The sequence below is a fragment of the Malaclemys terrapin genome, chromosome 9 (assembly GCF_027887155.1).
Source record: "Malaclemys terrapin pileata isolate rMalTer1 chromosome 9, rMalTer1.hap1, whole genome shotgun sequence".
Classification (NCBI taxonomy): Eukaryota; Metazoa; Chordata; order Testudines; family Emydidae; genus Malaclemys; species Malaclemys terrapin.
The window spans coordinates 49,074,654-49,090,794 of record NC_071513.1 but is presented as its reverse complement, the minus strand read 5'-3'; the positions used below and the strand labels follow the sequence as shown (position 1 = coordinate 49,090,794).

Here is a 16,141-nt window from a genome sequence, read left to right as displayed (position 1 = left end):
GGGTGCAATTCATCCCATCATCCAGATCATTAATAAAGATGTTGAACAAAACCGGCACCAGGACCGACCCCTGGGGCACTCCACTTGATACCGGCTGCCAACTAGATATCGAGCCGCTGATCACTATCCGTTGAGCCCAACAATCTAGTCAGCTTTCTGTCCACTTTATAGTCCATTCATCCACTCCATACTTTTTTAACTTGCTGGCACGAATACTGTGGGAGACCGTATCAAAAGCTTTGCTAAAGTCAAGATATATCACATCCACCGCTTTCCGCATATCCACAGAGTCAGTTCTCTCATCATAGAAGAAAATCAGGTTGGTCAGGCATGATTTGCACTTGGTGAATCCATGTTGGCTGTTCCTGATCACCTTCCTCTCCTCCAAGTGCTTCAAAATGGATTCCTTGAGGACCTGCTCCATGATTTTGCCAGGGACTGAAGTGAGGCTGACCAGTCTGTAGTTCCCTGGGTTCTCTTTCTTCCCTTTTTTAAAGATGGGCACTATATTTGCCTATTTCCAATTGTCCGGGACCCTCCCACCCCTGATCGCCATGAGTTTTCAAAGATAATAGCCAATGGCTCTGCAATCACGTCAGCCAACTCCCTCAGCATCCTTGGATGCATTAGATCTGGACCCATGGACTTGTGCACATCCAGCTTTTCTAAATAGTCCTTAACCTGTTCTTTCACCACTGAGGGCTGCTCACCTCCTCCCCACACTGTGTGGTCCAGTGCAGCAGTCTGGGAGCTGATCTTGTCTGTGAAGACTGAGGCAAAAAAAGCATGGAGTACTTCAGCTTTTTCCACATCATCTGTCACTATGTTGCCACTCAGTAATGGTCCCACACTTTCCCTGATCTTCTTGTTGCTAACATACCTATAGAAACCCTTCTTGTTACCCTTCACATCCCTTGGTAGCTCAACTCCAATTGTGCCTTGGCCTTCCTGATTAGACCCCTGCATGCTCTAGTAATATTTTTATATTCCTCCCTAGACACCTGTTCAAATTTCCACTTCTTGTAGGCTTCCTTTTTGAGTTTAAGCTCACCGAAGATTTCACTGTTAAGCCAAGCTGGTCGCCTGCCATATTTGCTATTCTTTCTTCATTTTGGGATGGTTTGTTCCTGCACCCTCAATAAGGCCTCTTTAAAATATAGCCAGCTCTCCTGGACTCCTTGCCCCCTCATATTAGTCTCCCAGGGTATCCTGCCCATCAGTTCCGTAAGGGAGTCAGTCTGCTTTTCTGAAGTCCAGGGTCCGTATTTTGCTACTTTCCTTTCTTCCTTTTGTCAGGATCCTGAACTCAACCATCTCATGGTCACTGCTACCTAGGTTGCCACCCACTTCTACTTCCCCATATTGTGGGAAGGCACTGAAGGACTATCAGCACTCTGAAGGATTTAGCCTGCGTCCTCGCTACAAAGTGGGTGGCTATCCGCCTGAGTGAAAACAGCATATGGGCTTGTCATAAACATACAGCTAAGGGTAGCATAAAATCCCTGTTCACCCTGTAAAGGGTTAATTCTTCTTTTACCTGTAAAGGGTTAAGAAACTCAGATAACCTGGGTGCCACCTGACCAAAAGGACCAATAAGAGGAGAAGATACTTTCAAATCTGTGGGGGAAGGTTTTTTGTCTGAGTCTCCTGGAGTCAACAAGGAAACAGGGCAGGGAAAATACATCTCCCTAAGCCATATCTGAACTAAGCATCTAGTCTTGCAAAAATAGTAAGTAATAGCAAAGAAATGCGTTAGATTACCTTTTGTTTTAGCTTGTGAATTTTCCCTGTGCTAAGAGGGAGGTTTATCCCTGTTTTTGCCTAGAGGGGAAATCCTCTGCGTTTTTGAGTCTTTTGTTATTCTGTAAAGTACTTACCATCCTGATTTTACAGAGGTGATTCTTTTACCCTTTCTTTAATTAAAATTCTTCTTTTAAGAACCCAATTGATGTTTCATTGTTCTTAAGATCCAAGGGTTTGGGTCTGTGTTCACCTGTACTAATTGGTGAGGATATTATTCTCAAGCCTTCCCCAGGAAAGGGGGGTGCAGGGCTTGGGGGAATATTTTGGAGGGAATAGGACTCCAAGTGGTCAGCAGCGGCTCCAGGCACCAGAGCTCCAAGTGTGTGCCTGGGGCAGCAAACCACGGGGGGCACCCTGCTGGTCCCTGCGAGGGCAGCAGTCAGGCTGCCTTCGGCGGCTTGCCTGCATGAGGTCCGCCGGTCCTGCCGAATCTGCGGGACCGGGGACCTCCCGCAGGTGTGCCGCTGAAGGCAGCCTGCCTGCTGTGCTTGGGGTGGCAAAAAAGCTAGAGCCACCCCTGTAAGTGTTCCTTTCCCTGATTTTTTGTTTAAATCACTTGGTGGTGGCAGCATACTGTTCAAGGCAAGGTGGAATTTGTGCCTTGGGAAAGTTTTTAACCTAAGCTGGTAAAAATAAGCTTAGGGGGGTCTTTCATGTGGGTCCCCACATCTGTACCCCAGAGTTCAGAGTGGGGAAGGAACCCTGACAGGGCTCTAACAAATAACCCAGCCAGGCTGGCTAGTCTGGGCTGAAAGCACCACAAAACGGGTGACACGTTTGTGTGGGTGGAAGGGAGCAGAGTTAGGGGCTGTACGAACCAACCCTGTAGTGCAGACAGTGTTTGCAGTGTCTCCTATTTATTAGTGCCTTGCACGTGCATGTTGCTGTACAGACACTGAGGAGCTGATGATTTATACATTTGTTGTTGTTGTTTGTTGTAACACCCAGGTCCCCCAATGCAAGGTGCTCTACAAGCAAGGAACAAAAAGACAGACCCTGTCCCAAAAAGCTGACAAGTTAAGTATGTCTAAGGCTATGTCTATGGTAGCACTTTTGTCAGTAAAACTTATCACTCGGGGGTATGAAAAAACACCCTCCTGACTCACTTAAGTTTCGTCAACAGAAGCACTGGTGTGGACAGCACTATGTTGGTGGGAGACGCTCTTCTGCCCACAGGGCTACCGCCGCTTGTTGGGGTGATTTAATTATGCCAGTGAGCGAATTCTCTCCCGCCGGCATAGAGCGGCTACAGAGGAGACCTTACAGCAGAGCAGCTGCCAGTGGTACAGCTGTGCCATTGTAAGGTCTCTAGTGTAGACATAGCCTAAGAAACAACACGTGGCTACAGCTAGACAAACAGATGGAGGAGTGGAAGGACACAATCCTGGTCTAGTAGGAAATAGCCACACACTCATCCTTAAATTTGTTTTCACAATGCTACAGGTCCCCTTGAATATCTGTATGTGTCTTCCTCAGCTGTGCGATACAGATCTGATCTCGTCTGCGTGCAGTGTACTTTGCAGTGCTGAGTCTGACTCACAAGGCACAGTAACCCAATTATAAGGTTCTCTTGGCTTCTATATCCGCTGAACCTTGTTATAAACATCCTTCCTCCTTTGATGACACTACCCTCCGCAGGCCAGGAGGATTCCTGCCTCACCCCAGGGACCAAGCTCCCATATGGACGGAGACCTTTACAGTATTAGCACACATAGAACAGGCGATGGGAAAGAAGCATTTTTGCCTTCTGTGAATTTAGATTTGATCTGTTGGTGGTGGATGTTGGGAGAAGTCCCATGACTTCTTGATATTCACATAAAACACCATGAGTTAGCTGGGCTTCTTGCAGAGTTGGGGCAGAGAATTGGGCCCTTTATATGTGATGCTGGCAGACCAGGTGCCAACTCATGCCAAGGTCCCCCTGTCTCAATTGGACACTGACAAATACCAAGCTGGAATCAGTCTGGCTCACCTGAGTGTTGGTATGGTTAAAACAGGGGCTAGAATGATAGGAATGTATTTAGTAGTATTTAGACTTTATGGACTGCTGGTGAATGACTGCATGCATTCATTTCACTTCTAGCATCTGTATCCTGTGTTATAAGGTAATATTTGAGTGTTTGCACTGTAAGCCTCTGTGACTGTGTAAATCACCAGACAGGAGAGAGACACTTATGAGTGTAAAGTGCTGGTCTCCAACAGAAGGTGTTATGTCCTGGCAGAGAACAAAGGCCCATTGACATCAGACAGACTAGAGTGGAGCATTAAAGAGGACAAAAGACTTTGTTCTTTACTCTCTCTCCAACCATGAAGATGAGTCTTGCAAGTGAATTCCTCCCACCAGCTGAGTTTGCAGCTCAAAGCAGAAGTGAGTAAGGGCATAGGATACATGTAACTGAGAATGGGGGCCACAATTTAAAGTTTTGGGGGGGAAGAGAATGTGACCACCCCACGTGTTGACTCAGGGTGCAGGAAACTTTCAGCCCCACTTCCCTGGGCCAGAGCAGCCAATCCTGCCAGATCCTAGGGAGCTGGGGCCTCAGAAGCAGGGAGCACATGCCTCTGGGCCAGCCCCAGCCCTGGGTGGAGGGGACTCACAGCAACAAAGCTTCTCCCTGGAGCTCCCGTATCCTCGGGGACATCTCAGCACGGGGAGGGGTGTGGGCAATGCCCCTAACTGAAGCTGAGCAGAGGGAACCTGCTCCCAGTGCCTTCCCCAGTGACCTCACCCCCTGCACCTAGCCCAGGGCTGCCATTTTCTCCCTGCCAAGGTTACCTGCCACTTGGGCTGCTGCCGCCTCCCCAGCCAGACTCTTGCAGGCAGCTGCACAGAGGCAGCAACCCGGAGCGGCCACCCTCACCCTGCAGGAGAAGCAGCTCTGTCCTGCCCTCTCTGCTCCCTGCCTGGGTGCAGCTGCCAGGGAGAGGAGCCAAGTGAGATGGAAACGTGCCGGGAGGGGGGCAGCATGAGAAGCACAGAGCCTCCTTTCCCCCCAGCAGGCTGAGCATAACAAGCCCTGCAAAGGCAGCTCAGCACTCATAGAAATCGGGTGGGGGGAGAGGGCTACATGCCCCTGCATGCCCCCCTGCATCGCCTTTGGGTAACGGAATAAATCCCCCTAACAAGGAGGAACTGTATCTTTATGCTGCTTGGACTCTGAGGGACAAGAATTACTAGGCATAAGCAAAAGATCCAAAGTGGATCAGCCCTAAAGGACATATAGAGCTTGGTTATTATAGAAGTGTCTGTTACTTTTTGAAACTTCAGACTGGAACTCATTTGTGTGTGTGCCTGCTTTAACCTTGTAAATAACTCTATTTCCTTTTCCTACTTAATAAATCTGTAGATAGTTTATTACAGGACTGGCTACAAGTGTTGCCTTTGGTGTGAGATCTGAAGTGCAATTGACTAGGGTAAGTGACTGGTGCTTTGGGACTGGGAGTAACCTTAATATTAGAACATAAGAACGGCCATACTGGGTCAGACCAAAGGTCCATTTAGCCCAGTAGCCTGTCTTCTGACAGTGGCCAATGCCAGGTGCCTCAGCGATACGGTCTCGCATGATATTCTTATCGATAAACTAGGCAAATACAAATTAGATGGGGCTACTATAAGGTGGGTGCATAACTGGCTGGATAATCGTACTCAGAGAGTTGTTATTAATGGTTCCCAATCCTGCTGGAAAGGCGTAACGAGTGGGGTACCGCAGGGGTCTGTTTTGGGACCGGCTCTGTTCAATATCTTCATCAACGACTTAGATATTGGCATAGAAAGTACGCTTATTAAGTTTGCGGATGATACCAAACTGGGAGGGATTGCAACTACTTTGGAGGACAGGGTCATAATTCAAAATGATCTGGACAAATTGGAGAAATGGTCTGAGTTAAACAGGATGAAGTTTAACAAAGACAAATGCAAAGTGCTCCACTTAGGAAGGAAAAATCAATTTCACACATACAGAATGGGAAAAGACTGTCTAGGAAGGAGTACGGCAGAAAGGGATCTAGGGGTTATAGTGGACCACAAGCTAAATATGAGTCAACAGTGTGATGCTGTTGCAAAAAAAGCAAACATGATTCTGGGATGCATTAACAGGTGTGTTGTGAGCAAGACACGAGAAGTCATTCTTCCGCTCTACTCTGCTCTGGTTAGGCCTCAGCTGGAGTATTGTGTCCAGTTCTGGGCGCCGCATTTTAAAAAAGATGTGGAGAAACTGGAAAGGGTCCAAAGAAGAGCAACAAGAATGATTAAAGGTCTTGAGAACATGACCTATGAAGGAAGGCTGAAAGAATTGGGTTTGTTTAGTTTGGAAAAGAGAAGACTGAGAGGGGACATGATAGCAGTTTTCAGGTATATAAAAGGGTGTCATAAGGAGGAGGGAGAGAACTTGTTCACCTTAGCCTCTAAGGATAGAACCAGAAACAATGGGTTTAAACTGCAGCAAGGGAGGTCTAGATTGGACATTAGGAAAAAGTTCCTAACTGTCAGGGTGGTTAAACACTGGAACAAATTGCCTAGGGAGGTTGTGGAATCTCCGTCTCTGGAGATATTTAAGAGTAGGTTAGATAAATGTCTATTAGGGATGGTCTAGGCAGTATTTGGTCCTGCCATGCGGGCAGGGGACTGGACTCGATGACCTCTCGAGGTCCCTTCCAGTCCTAGAATCTATGAATCTATGAATCTATAAGAACAGGTAATCATCAATTGATCCATGCCCTGTCGCTCATTCCCAGCTTCGGGCAAACAGAGGCTACAGACACCATCCCTGCCCATCCTGACTAATAGCCATCAATGAACCTATCCTCCATGAATTTATCTAGGTTTTTTTTGAACCCTGTTATAGTCTTGGCCTTCACAACATCCTCTGGCAAAGAGTTCCACAGGTTGATTGTGCGTTGTGTGAAGAAATACTTCCTTTTGTTTGTTTTAAACCTGTTGCCAATTAATTTCATTTGGTGACCCCTAGTTTTTGTGTTATGAGGAGTAAATAACACTTCCTTATTTACTTTCTCCCACCAGACATGATCTGATAGACCTCTATCATATCCCCCTTTAGTCGTCTTTTTTCCAAGCTGAAAAGTCCCAGTCTTATTAAACTCTCTTCATACGGCAGCCATTCCATACCCCTAATCATTTTTGTTGCCCTTTTCTGAACCTTTTCCAATTCCAATATATCTTTTTTGAGATGGGGTGACCACATCTGCACACAGTATTCAAGATGTGGGCATACCATGGATTTATATAGAGGCAATATGATATTTTCTGTCTTATTATCTATCCCTTTCTTAATGATGCCCAACATTCTGTTTGCTTTTTTGACTGCCGCTGCACATTGAGTGGATGTTTTACTTTGCATTTATCAACACTGAATTTCATCTGCCATTTTGTTGCCCAGTCACCTAGTTTTGAGAGATCCTTTTGTAGTTCTTTGCAGTCTGCCTGGGACTTAACTATCTTGAGTAGTTTTGTATCATCTACAAATTTTGCCTCCTCACTGTTTACCCCTTTTTCCAGATCATTTATAAATATGTGGTCCCAGTACAGACATCTGGGGGAATCACTATTTACTTCTCTCCATTCTGAAAACTGACCATTTATTCCTACCATTTGTTTCCTATCTTTTAACCAGTTACCAATCAATGAGAGGAGCTTCCCTCTGATCCTGGGTATAAGGGACCTTATACCACCTGGGTGGCTAGACAGATTGGAGTAGCCAAGAGAACTGTCTGTCACTCTACATTAAGGCTGCTATAGTGCCTGAGGAGTTTACACATAATTGGTTGGTGAAATTTAAGCACAGAACTCAGCACCAATTTGGGGTTTGTGCCCTGGTTCTTAACAGTCTTCCTTGAGGCTGGCACTCACGGTCTTAAGTCGCTGCAGGACAGCTTGACACTCCTGACTCCTTGAGATTCATGGAGAACACTGTGAGTTAGTAGGGCTATTGGCAGAGTTGGGGCCAGAGAATTGGGCCTGTTATAAATCATCTTTTAAAATTCTTGCTTAAAGATTTATGTGCAGTGCTAATGAAAACAAGAGGCTGATAACACTAGCTGGAGACAGGCATAATGCAGGCAAGCCCTCTGCTAGCTGCTCCCACACAGTACTCTGCCAATGATTCTCCATCCAAAGGTGGAATGCCTCTCCTGATTCCAGGCGTAGGTCTCCACATGGCTTGGCTAATACACCTCAGTCCTAATGAGTGACAGGGAATATGTGCTTGACTTCTGTGCTAGACTAACACAAGGGATCAGACAGTTTCATCAGCCTCACCCATAGGGGGGACACAGCCCTCAGGCCAGTGATGATAACCCAGGGGTACTGAATGGGTCTAACTGCCCAGACAATGTTCCCCCTCCCCCGCAGGGGACGAGCTGACCACAGTGGTTCCTTCTGGCCTAAAGTTCTACCATTCTGTGAATGTCAGTGCTGAGGTCTCAGATAAAAGGCCACTCCTGCTGATCATCTTATTCTGATTGCACTTCCAGAACACCAAAAGCCCTAAAAAAATCACTCCGTGATCTATCCAAGAGTTTTTCTCATCTTCAGCAGCAGCTATACTTGCTGCCTCCGCAGGGAGGAGTGACTGCCTCAGGGTTCCAGAATACCTTTCTGCCAGGATAAGGGAGATGATACATTTCCTTGCAGAGCTAGAAAAACTAGTCTCAGGAAATCAGGCCAAGTGCACCGATTTTTGTCCTGAGTTTTTTCTCCCCTGTGACAGCTGCAGTTAGAGTTACTTTGCCAATTCAGTCTGAGAGCCGGGTGCCTACATCCATGGACATAAACTGACTGATCATCACGCACTGAAAGAACTGGGGAGAAATCATCCAGCCGGAGGCTTCACAGGAGGTGTGGCCAATGGGTAGTTTAAATGTAAGAGCTGGGTGTGACCTCAGTGTGGCTTCTGATTCACGCCAGTTCACGATCTGCCCCAATGTTATGCATACCCACGATGAATTCCAAGCCTCCCTCCTATTTGTTTCTCAGTGGCTGCCCATCAGCACTCATGAAATGCCATGTAAAGATGGGGCATCCACCCCAGAAACCAGCTGGCCAGCCTGACAGAGATTGTTCCACACCCAAAGGGATTCAGATGGATTTAAGCCCAGCACTCACCCTCTCACTGATGGCATGATGCTTGCTCGCCAGCTCGTCCTTCTCTGCCCGGGTGTGTGCCAGCAGGTCCTCAAGGCGTGAGAGCTCCTTTTGCAGCATACGGTTTTCTTCCTGCATATTGAGTGAAGAGGTTGTTTCCCACAGAGCTGGAAGGAACAAGAAATGTGGATTAGTGGTGTGAGGAGGTCCCAACCAAGCAGGCCACGTGAAGAGCTAGCTGTGGCATCAGCCTTCGGGCAGGAAGAATGACCTTGTGATTAAGCTACTGAACTGGGAATCAGAACATCTGGGGTCAATGTCCAGCTCTGCCACAGAATGCACGCGTGCCCTTGGGTGAGTTATTTAATCTCTCTGGGCCTCAGTTTCTCTCCTGGAAAATGGGAATAATCCTTCCTTTGTCTATTTAGATTGTAAACTCTTTGAAGCAGGAACTAAATGTACAGCACCTACCTCAGTGGAGCTCTGATCTCACCTGGGTGGCCCCTACATGCGACAGTATATACATATTATAATGGTGATTGATACCTGCTCCCTTTTTACTATTTGCTGTCACTCTCCTGTGTACAGTGTTGCTGACAATCAGGTACAAAGTTGATCCTGTGACTCTCCCAGCCCTGCTGCAAACAACCTAAAAACACTTCCCTCATTTTTTCCACACACTCAGAATAAACTGGCTGGTTACTCTAACCTGGGATAGTGAGAGTTGAATTCAGTTAAATTATTTAACATTTAAAGCATTTCTCTGCAGGATCCAAGGGGCAGGTTTGGATCATTTAAAAATACCCAGATTATTCCAGCTAGCTGAATGGACCCCTTAACAATCCCTCCTACCCCACCAGCCCCATTGCTCACTCAATCCATTCCCCACTGCAGTGCTGACTTCCCTGTAGGCCTTCTCAGAGCTAAGATGGATGCTTCTTGGGCACCCCCATGGCCCCTCCCCTGGCCCAGAAGAGCTCATGCCCATCCTGTACCTTGGGATGACTCTTCGGCCAGGCTCTCAGTGATGATCTGCCGAATCCTGGCAGGAACTGGGGTGGGCGTGGCTCGGTTCCCCTCTCCCCGCACAGTCAATGTCTTATCCTCCTTGCTGGCTTCTGGGCTCAGGACCGTGTCCTCTAGTTTCTGAAACATAGGTGGATGTTACCCTTTGGCTGGTTCCTGGTCAGGCAATCATACATGTGAGTAGACATTAACCAAACCAGAGTGCAGGGGGCTGGCAGAGCCCATCACACTGTCAATGGATGCTAGCATACCCTGGCTGAGAAACATGCATACCCCATCCCACACCCTCAGCTGTCCACATAGGCAGCTCTTTAGTGGGGGCTACAATTTCAGGGTGACTCCAGCCAAGCTGCCCCCTTCCATTGCAGGTCTGCCCCTTTAAGGGGGCCTTTGCCTTACACTGCCCGGAGCAGCAGCAGCAGAGGCCATGAACCTTTGCAGTTCTGGCATGGCCCAGCCACCCCTCTGGCCCAGGACAACTCTGGAGAGGAGGAGACCTCCTTTAGAGGCACTCTTTCTCCTGCAGCAATGGCCATCAGAGGCCGAAGGCTCTAATGGGTGTAACACTGGCCTGGATTCCTCTCTCCCATAGATGCACATCCTTCATTCCACCTGGGAACTGGAGGGGTCTGTGATCACTGGCCCAGCAAAGGATTTCTAGTCAAAGCAAGTCTCACAATATCAGAGCCTAAAGCTCGATTGAAGTGATGCTGCCCAGTGAAGGGGCCAAGTGCTGTGCATACAGGGGCAATGTAAAAGGGCTGGGCAGGACAGGGAAGGCAGGGGACCCCAACGCTGCACTGGCAAAAGCACTGCTGCGTGACTACCTAGTCCCTCCGGCCTGTCAGCAGTAAGGCCTACAAGATCGTTTCTACCATTCTCATGCTGAAATCAGTGGGGTTACCTGTTTACATCAAGACGGTGCATTTCAGACACAGCCCTGGGCTGGGGGAGGGTGTAGCTGCACTGTCCCAGGGAGAGCTCTAGGAGCACTCCTATACCACTGTGGTTTGGGTCATCTGTTACAGCCTATGATGGGGCGGCTGCCCCACACTGGGTTCTAAGGGGTTAATAGAGCCCTAGGGAGGCTGCATAAGAGGCAGCCAATTAGAGAAGGGCTGAGAGGAGTAGCCTTCCATTGACCTTGCTGCGTCTACATTGGAGTGTTAGGCCAACCTAACTACGATGCTCAGGGTGTAAAATTTTTCACGGCCCTGAGCAAAGTGGCTGGGTCAATCTAATTTTTAAGTGTAGACCAGGCCTCAACCCTTGTCTTCACTGTTACCCTGAGGTAAACACACACCTTGGTTAACTAATGCATGTGAGCCATCCTGAGGGAAAAAGCCCAGTGAAGACCATGCCCTTTAGTTGTACCATGAGGTAAAATAGGCAAGGTCAACCCCAGACAAAAGGGTATAGGGCTAACCTCGGTGAGTTACCTCATGGTAAAACTGAAAGGCCTGGTTTTCACTGTGTTTTCCCTTAGGCTAGTTCCCACCATTAATTACCCGGAGGTAAAAAAAAAAAAATACTAGAGCTGGTTGGGAATCTTCCAACAAAAACTTTTTTGGGGGGGAGGGGTTTAATAAAATGCTGATTAATCAAAACCAAAACTTTTGGCAGGAAAGGCTCAGTTTCAACAAATTTTTCTGCTCAAAAGGTGTTTTTGGAGGGGGGGAGGTTTTGGAATTGTTAAAATAGTTTGTGACACGTTCAAAATGGAAAATTCCAGTTTTACTGTTCAAAATGTATTTTTGTTTCAAAATTTAAGGTAATTATAGTAAAAAAAAATTTTACTATAATTTCAAAAATCGAAATAAAACATTTCTAAATTATTAAAGCAAAATATTTTGACTGAGCCAAACCAACTTTTAACAGATTTTCAATTCACAACATTTTTCAAGACTTCTATTGTTTGTACTGATTTGGGATGGAAAATTATTTTGATATCTTACATTTTTGCAGGGCAGGGAAAACCCTGCCTGGGGTTGAACTTGCCTGGTTTACTCCACAGTAAAACTACAATGCCTGGTCTTCACTGTGTGGTGTGTTTTAACCTCAGGACAGCTCAAGCACCTTAGTTACCCTGAGGTAAAATAAACCTTTTGGAGCAGTGAAGACTAGGCCTCAGAGCCGCTCAGTGCAGGGGACTATGGATTGCTCAAGATCACAATCTGCCTCTACTGGTGGTGGTGGTGCTGGACCATCATGGGAAGACTTGCAGAATTAAGGCCTATATATTAAACATGGGAAATTTGGACAGTTTTATAAACATTAAAGGGTAGTTAACATTATGCCTCTGCTCAGATTCCTTCTCTCAGCAAGCCAGACAGGCTGTCAGAGTCTCAGGCTCCTGAGGAGATTCGTGAGGCATTCCCGTTTCCAATTCAAGAGATCCTATTGTTGACATCACTAGGCATCACCCTAGGTAACTCGGGAGGGTGGAAGGCCACTAAATGTCAATGAAGCCTTCCTGCACTAGGCCTAAGTGAACCAAACTCTATCCTTCCATGTTTAAACTCTAATCAACCTCAAAAGCCAGGTGCAATTGGAATATGTAAGCAACCAGTTATCTGTGTGCAACCCCCTGCTCAAGCAGTAATAATGAGGCCTGCATGTTTCTGGCTGAAGGGAAAAAGGACAAGATAACGGTTTAAAGAAGTTATTAACAAGCTAGGCTTATAGCTGCCAAGAATGACTTAACTATTAGCAGGGACGGGAGGGGTAGAGGGAGGAATGGGGGGGAGAAAGGGAGGGCTAGAGCGGAAAGGGGGGAGGTGAGGCTTACCTGCAAAATGTATAAAAGAAGAAAAACTGTTCCTGTTAGTGTGCTTGATCTGAGACGTGCCTGTCTCCTAGCACTGCTTTGGGATCCCAAATAAACTTTGTTTGCTTCTCCACCTGGTGTGTTTATTGACGCGAAGCACAGCGGGCAACGAACCCGCTGTTGCTGTCCTCGGGCACCCCTGTGCTGACAACAGTTTTGGCGCCCAACGTGGAGCTCGAGGCTGAAATTTAGCCTTGCCTGGACCCCTCTCGGAGGTCGACAGATTGCGGCAATGACCGACGCCCAGCGCGCACCGGTGACTTTACCGGGGGCCTCGGCGAAGACATGGTTTGGTCGACCCCAGAGGGCACAACAGTGCAACGCGCTCGAGTAGTAGAGAAGCAGCTGCGGGCGACGGTGGGGAACTGGTCGCATGGATAGGGCGACGGTGCAGAACCGGACCCTTGGATAAGGTAGGAACAGTCCAGTGGGGACTTTATCTGTCTTGACCCGGGGACACCCAGTGTCTCCCTACGGGGCAGGGACAGAGTACTGCAGGCAGGGCAAGGTGTACACCCTTGGAATGCATTCTGGTGAATTGGAAAGTGTTTCGCGCAAATCCAATAACTAAAAGTAAACTGAAAAGATTCTGTACAGTAGACTGGCCTCAATATCAGCTAGAGGACCAGGAAAGGTGGCCACCAGAAGGATCACTTAATTATAACACGATCCTTCAATTGCATCTGTTTTGTCAGCGAACGGGTAAATGGAATGAACATATGTATGTACAGTTGTTTGTTGCTAAGAGATAGGTTAGATATTTTGCAAAAGTGTAATTTGATTCCGACAGGTTCGGTAGTAGCTATTGTTAGTCCCCAGAACCCCCCCACAGCTGTAATGGCAGGTCCAGTGTCCCCTTCAGCTATCACACCCCCACCATATAAAGACAAGGTGTCTCAGCTCCCAGAGATTGCCCCCTCAGTGGAATTTTATCTGTTGATCACTGAGACCGTGGTGTCCAGACATGGCTCAGATAGGAATCAGGCCACTACTATGCAGGTTTACACCCATGTGTCTTTTAACCCGGTGGACCTAGCAGCCTTTAAGGAACAGGCAGGGGAATTCTCTACGAACCCAAGCAAGTTTATCTCGGTCTTTGAAGGGTGCCTGGCTAGCTGTAAGCCTGACTGGGATGATTGTAATGTCCTTATGCAGACCCTGCTGTCTGAGGTGGAGCGTAATCAGGTTGTGTCTAAAGAAAAGGAAAAGAGGCAAGCGAAAATGATGCTCGCAGCAGTACAGGCCGGTGGCAGGGGAAAATTCCAGGAAGGTGGAAGGGGCCGGGGAATGAAAGGGCATGGGCGCCCTGGCTCACAGGAAAGGCGTCTGGGTCGCAACCAGTGTGCCAGATGCCAGAAGGAGGGACATTGGAAAAATGAGTGCCCTGAAAGGGAAGGTACCCCTATGATGGCAGCGGAGGATCAAGAATAGGAGTGTCAGGGGAGACGGACTATCCTGCCCCTGGAACCCCGAGTAAACATGAGGGTGGGAGACTTGGACATAAACTTTTTAATAGACTCTGGAGCTGCACGAACCGCCGTAAACCAACCCCTGCAGCTGCCTGTGTCAGAGTCCCTCACTGTGGTGGGTGCCACAGGGAAAGGAACCAAGTGCCCAGTATATGCCCCAGCGGAATGTGCTTTGGGAAACAGAACTCTATCTCACAAACTCGTTTACCTCCCTGATTGTCCAATGCCTCTATTGGGACGGGACCTGCTTTGTCGCTTAGGAGCCACCCAAGATGAAATAACCCTCACCTTACCTCCAGAGAATGCCTGGATAATGACCCTTGCAATTGAGCCCTCAGCCTTGCAAGCCCCAGAGTGGAGCCAGTGGGAGGACAAAAGGAGGGTTAAAAAGCAGCTTTGCTGGACAGTGTTGGCCCAGGGATTTAAAAATTCCCCCACTCTGTTTGGCCAGGCCCTGGCCAGAGACTTGGAGTGGGACAATGAGGACAGGGTCCTCCTCCTGCAATATGTGGATGACTTGTTAATTGCTGCTGTGGGTCTCATCCCTTGCCTTAAAGCCACTGTGAGCCTCCTGAACTTTGTTGGACTCCTCAAAAGTGGGTGTGCTTGTCCTGGTTTGTTGCTCCAAAGCTCTGTATAGAAGTTATTTTACTGGAAGGGTGTATAATGGCAATGTGTATGTATTCATTGTTGGGAAAAGGTGTATGAGTGAAGAGTGGAAGTTTCTTTTGTAAGTTAAAAGAAGCCAAGAAGGAGAGCAGGAAAAAGAACAGAACGAGTTAACTGAGGAAAAAAATATAGCTAGCAAGCTCAGTCCAAAGATAAGATGCTGGCACCATCCAAGGACATTGTTCACAGCTAAGACTTGGCTGACAACCAAGAAAAGGGGGGCCTGAATGTGCCCAAGCAACTATGAGATCTGCAAAACACTGCCAGGCATTAATGAAATGTGTTAGGTTTCTTTTCTCACAGATAAAAGAAGTGCTAACCAATGACCCTAGCAGCCCTGCCATTCATTGAAACAAGGAAACTGAGTCTACGTAAAGTCCATCAACGAAAAACTGCTTTGGCTCCACACTGGAAAGGCCCTTCCCAAGTCCTGTTAACCACCAACACCGCTGTGAAGTACCAAGGACTGCCCACCTGAACCCATGCTTCTCACTGTAATAAGACCCCTCCACCTCGGGAGGACTCTCCAACTGATGATAAGCCTATTTAAAGACAGGGTGATGTGCTAGTAACTTCTCCCCTGTATGATGCTGAACCACACTGTTTCAGGAAAAGAGAAGAAGGAACACTTGCTTCATTGAAACCACACAGTCCAGGGATTCCTGACTACAAAAAGAAGAACAGGAGTACTTGTGGCACCTTAGAGACTAACAAATTTATTAAATTTGTTAGTCTCTAAGGTGCCACAAGTACTCCTGTTCTTCTTTTTGCGGATACAGACTAACACGGCTGCTACTCTGAAACCTGACTACAAAAGACATTAAGAACTGACCCTGGTGAAGAAACAAATAATTATACGCTGGCAGGGAGGCTCTTACACCCCTGGCCTCCCAGGTACAGGCTGAATGTCTAGTCTGCCAAAAGAACAACCCTCGACCAGGAGTGTCAGTGCCATCAGCCACTCTGGAACCTACCCCAGGCCCAGGACTGATTTGGCAAATAGACTTTACTGAGTTCTCCTGGACCCAAGGATTCAAATACCTTTTCGTCTTGGTGGATCGATTCAGCGGATGGCCTGAAGCCTTCCCATGCCATAACACTGCCAAAATGGTGGCTCTGAAATTTGTCAAGGCGATCATTCCCCGCTTTGGACTCCCCCAGTGGATGGAATCTGACAACGGAACACACTTCACATCCCAAGTTGTTCAGAAGATATCGGATGCCCTGCAAATCCCCTGGAAGCTCCAC

At 47.6% G+C, this 16,141-nt stretch overlaps 1 protein-coding gene across 1 annotated transcript in view; it reads right to left on the bottom strand.

The window, feature by feature from the left end:
- The window catches only part of CROCC2 (ciliary rootlet coiled-coil, rootletin family member 2), a 170,121-nt gene that overhangs the window by 135,196 nt on the left and 18,784 nt on the right, over positions 1-16,141 (bottom strand). Inside the window, exons 2-3 of the mRNA XM_054039911.1 lie at positions 9,898-10,048; positions 8,924-9,069 (exon numbers count right to left, since the gene is read on the bottom strand). Coding sequence (XP_053895886.1) covers positions 8,924-9,069; positions 9,898-10,048 — 297 coding nt within the window. The remainder of the gene's footprint in view (positions 1-8,923; positions 9,070-9,897; positions 10,049-16,141) is intronic.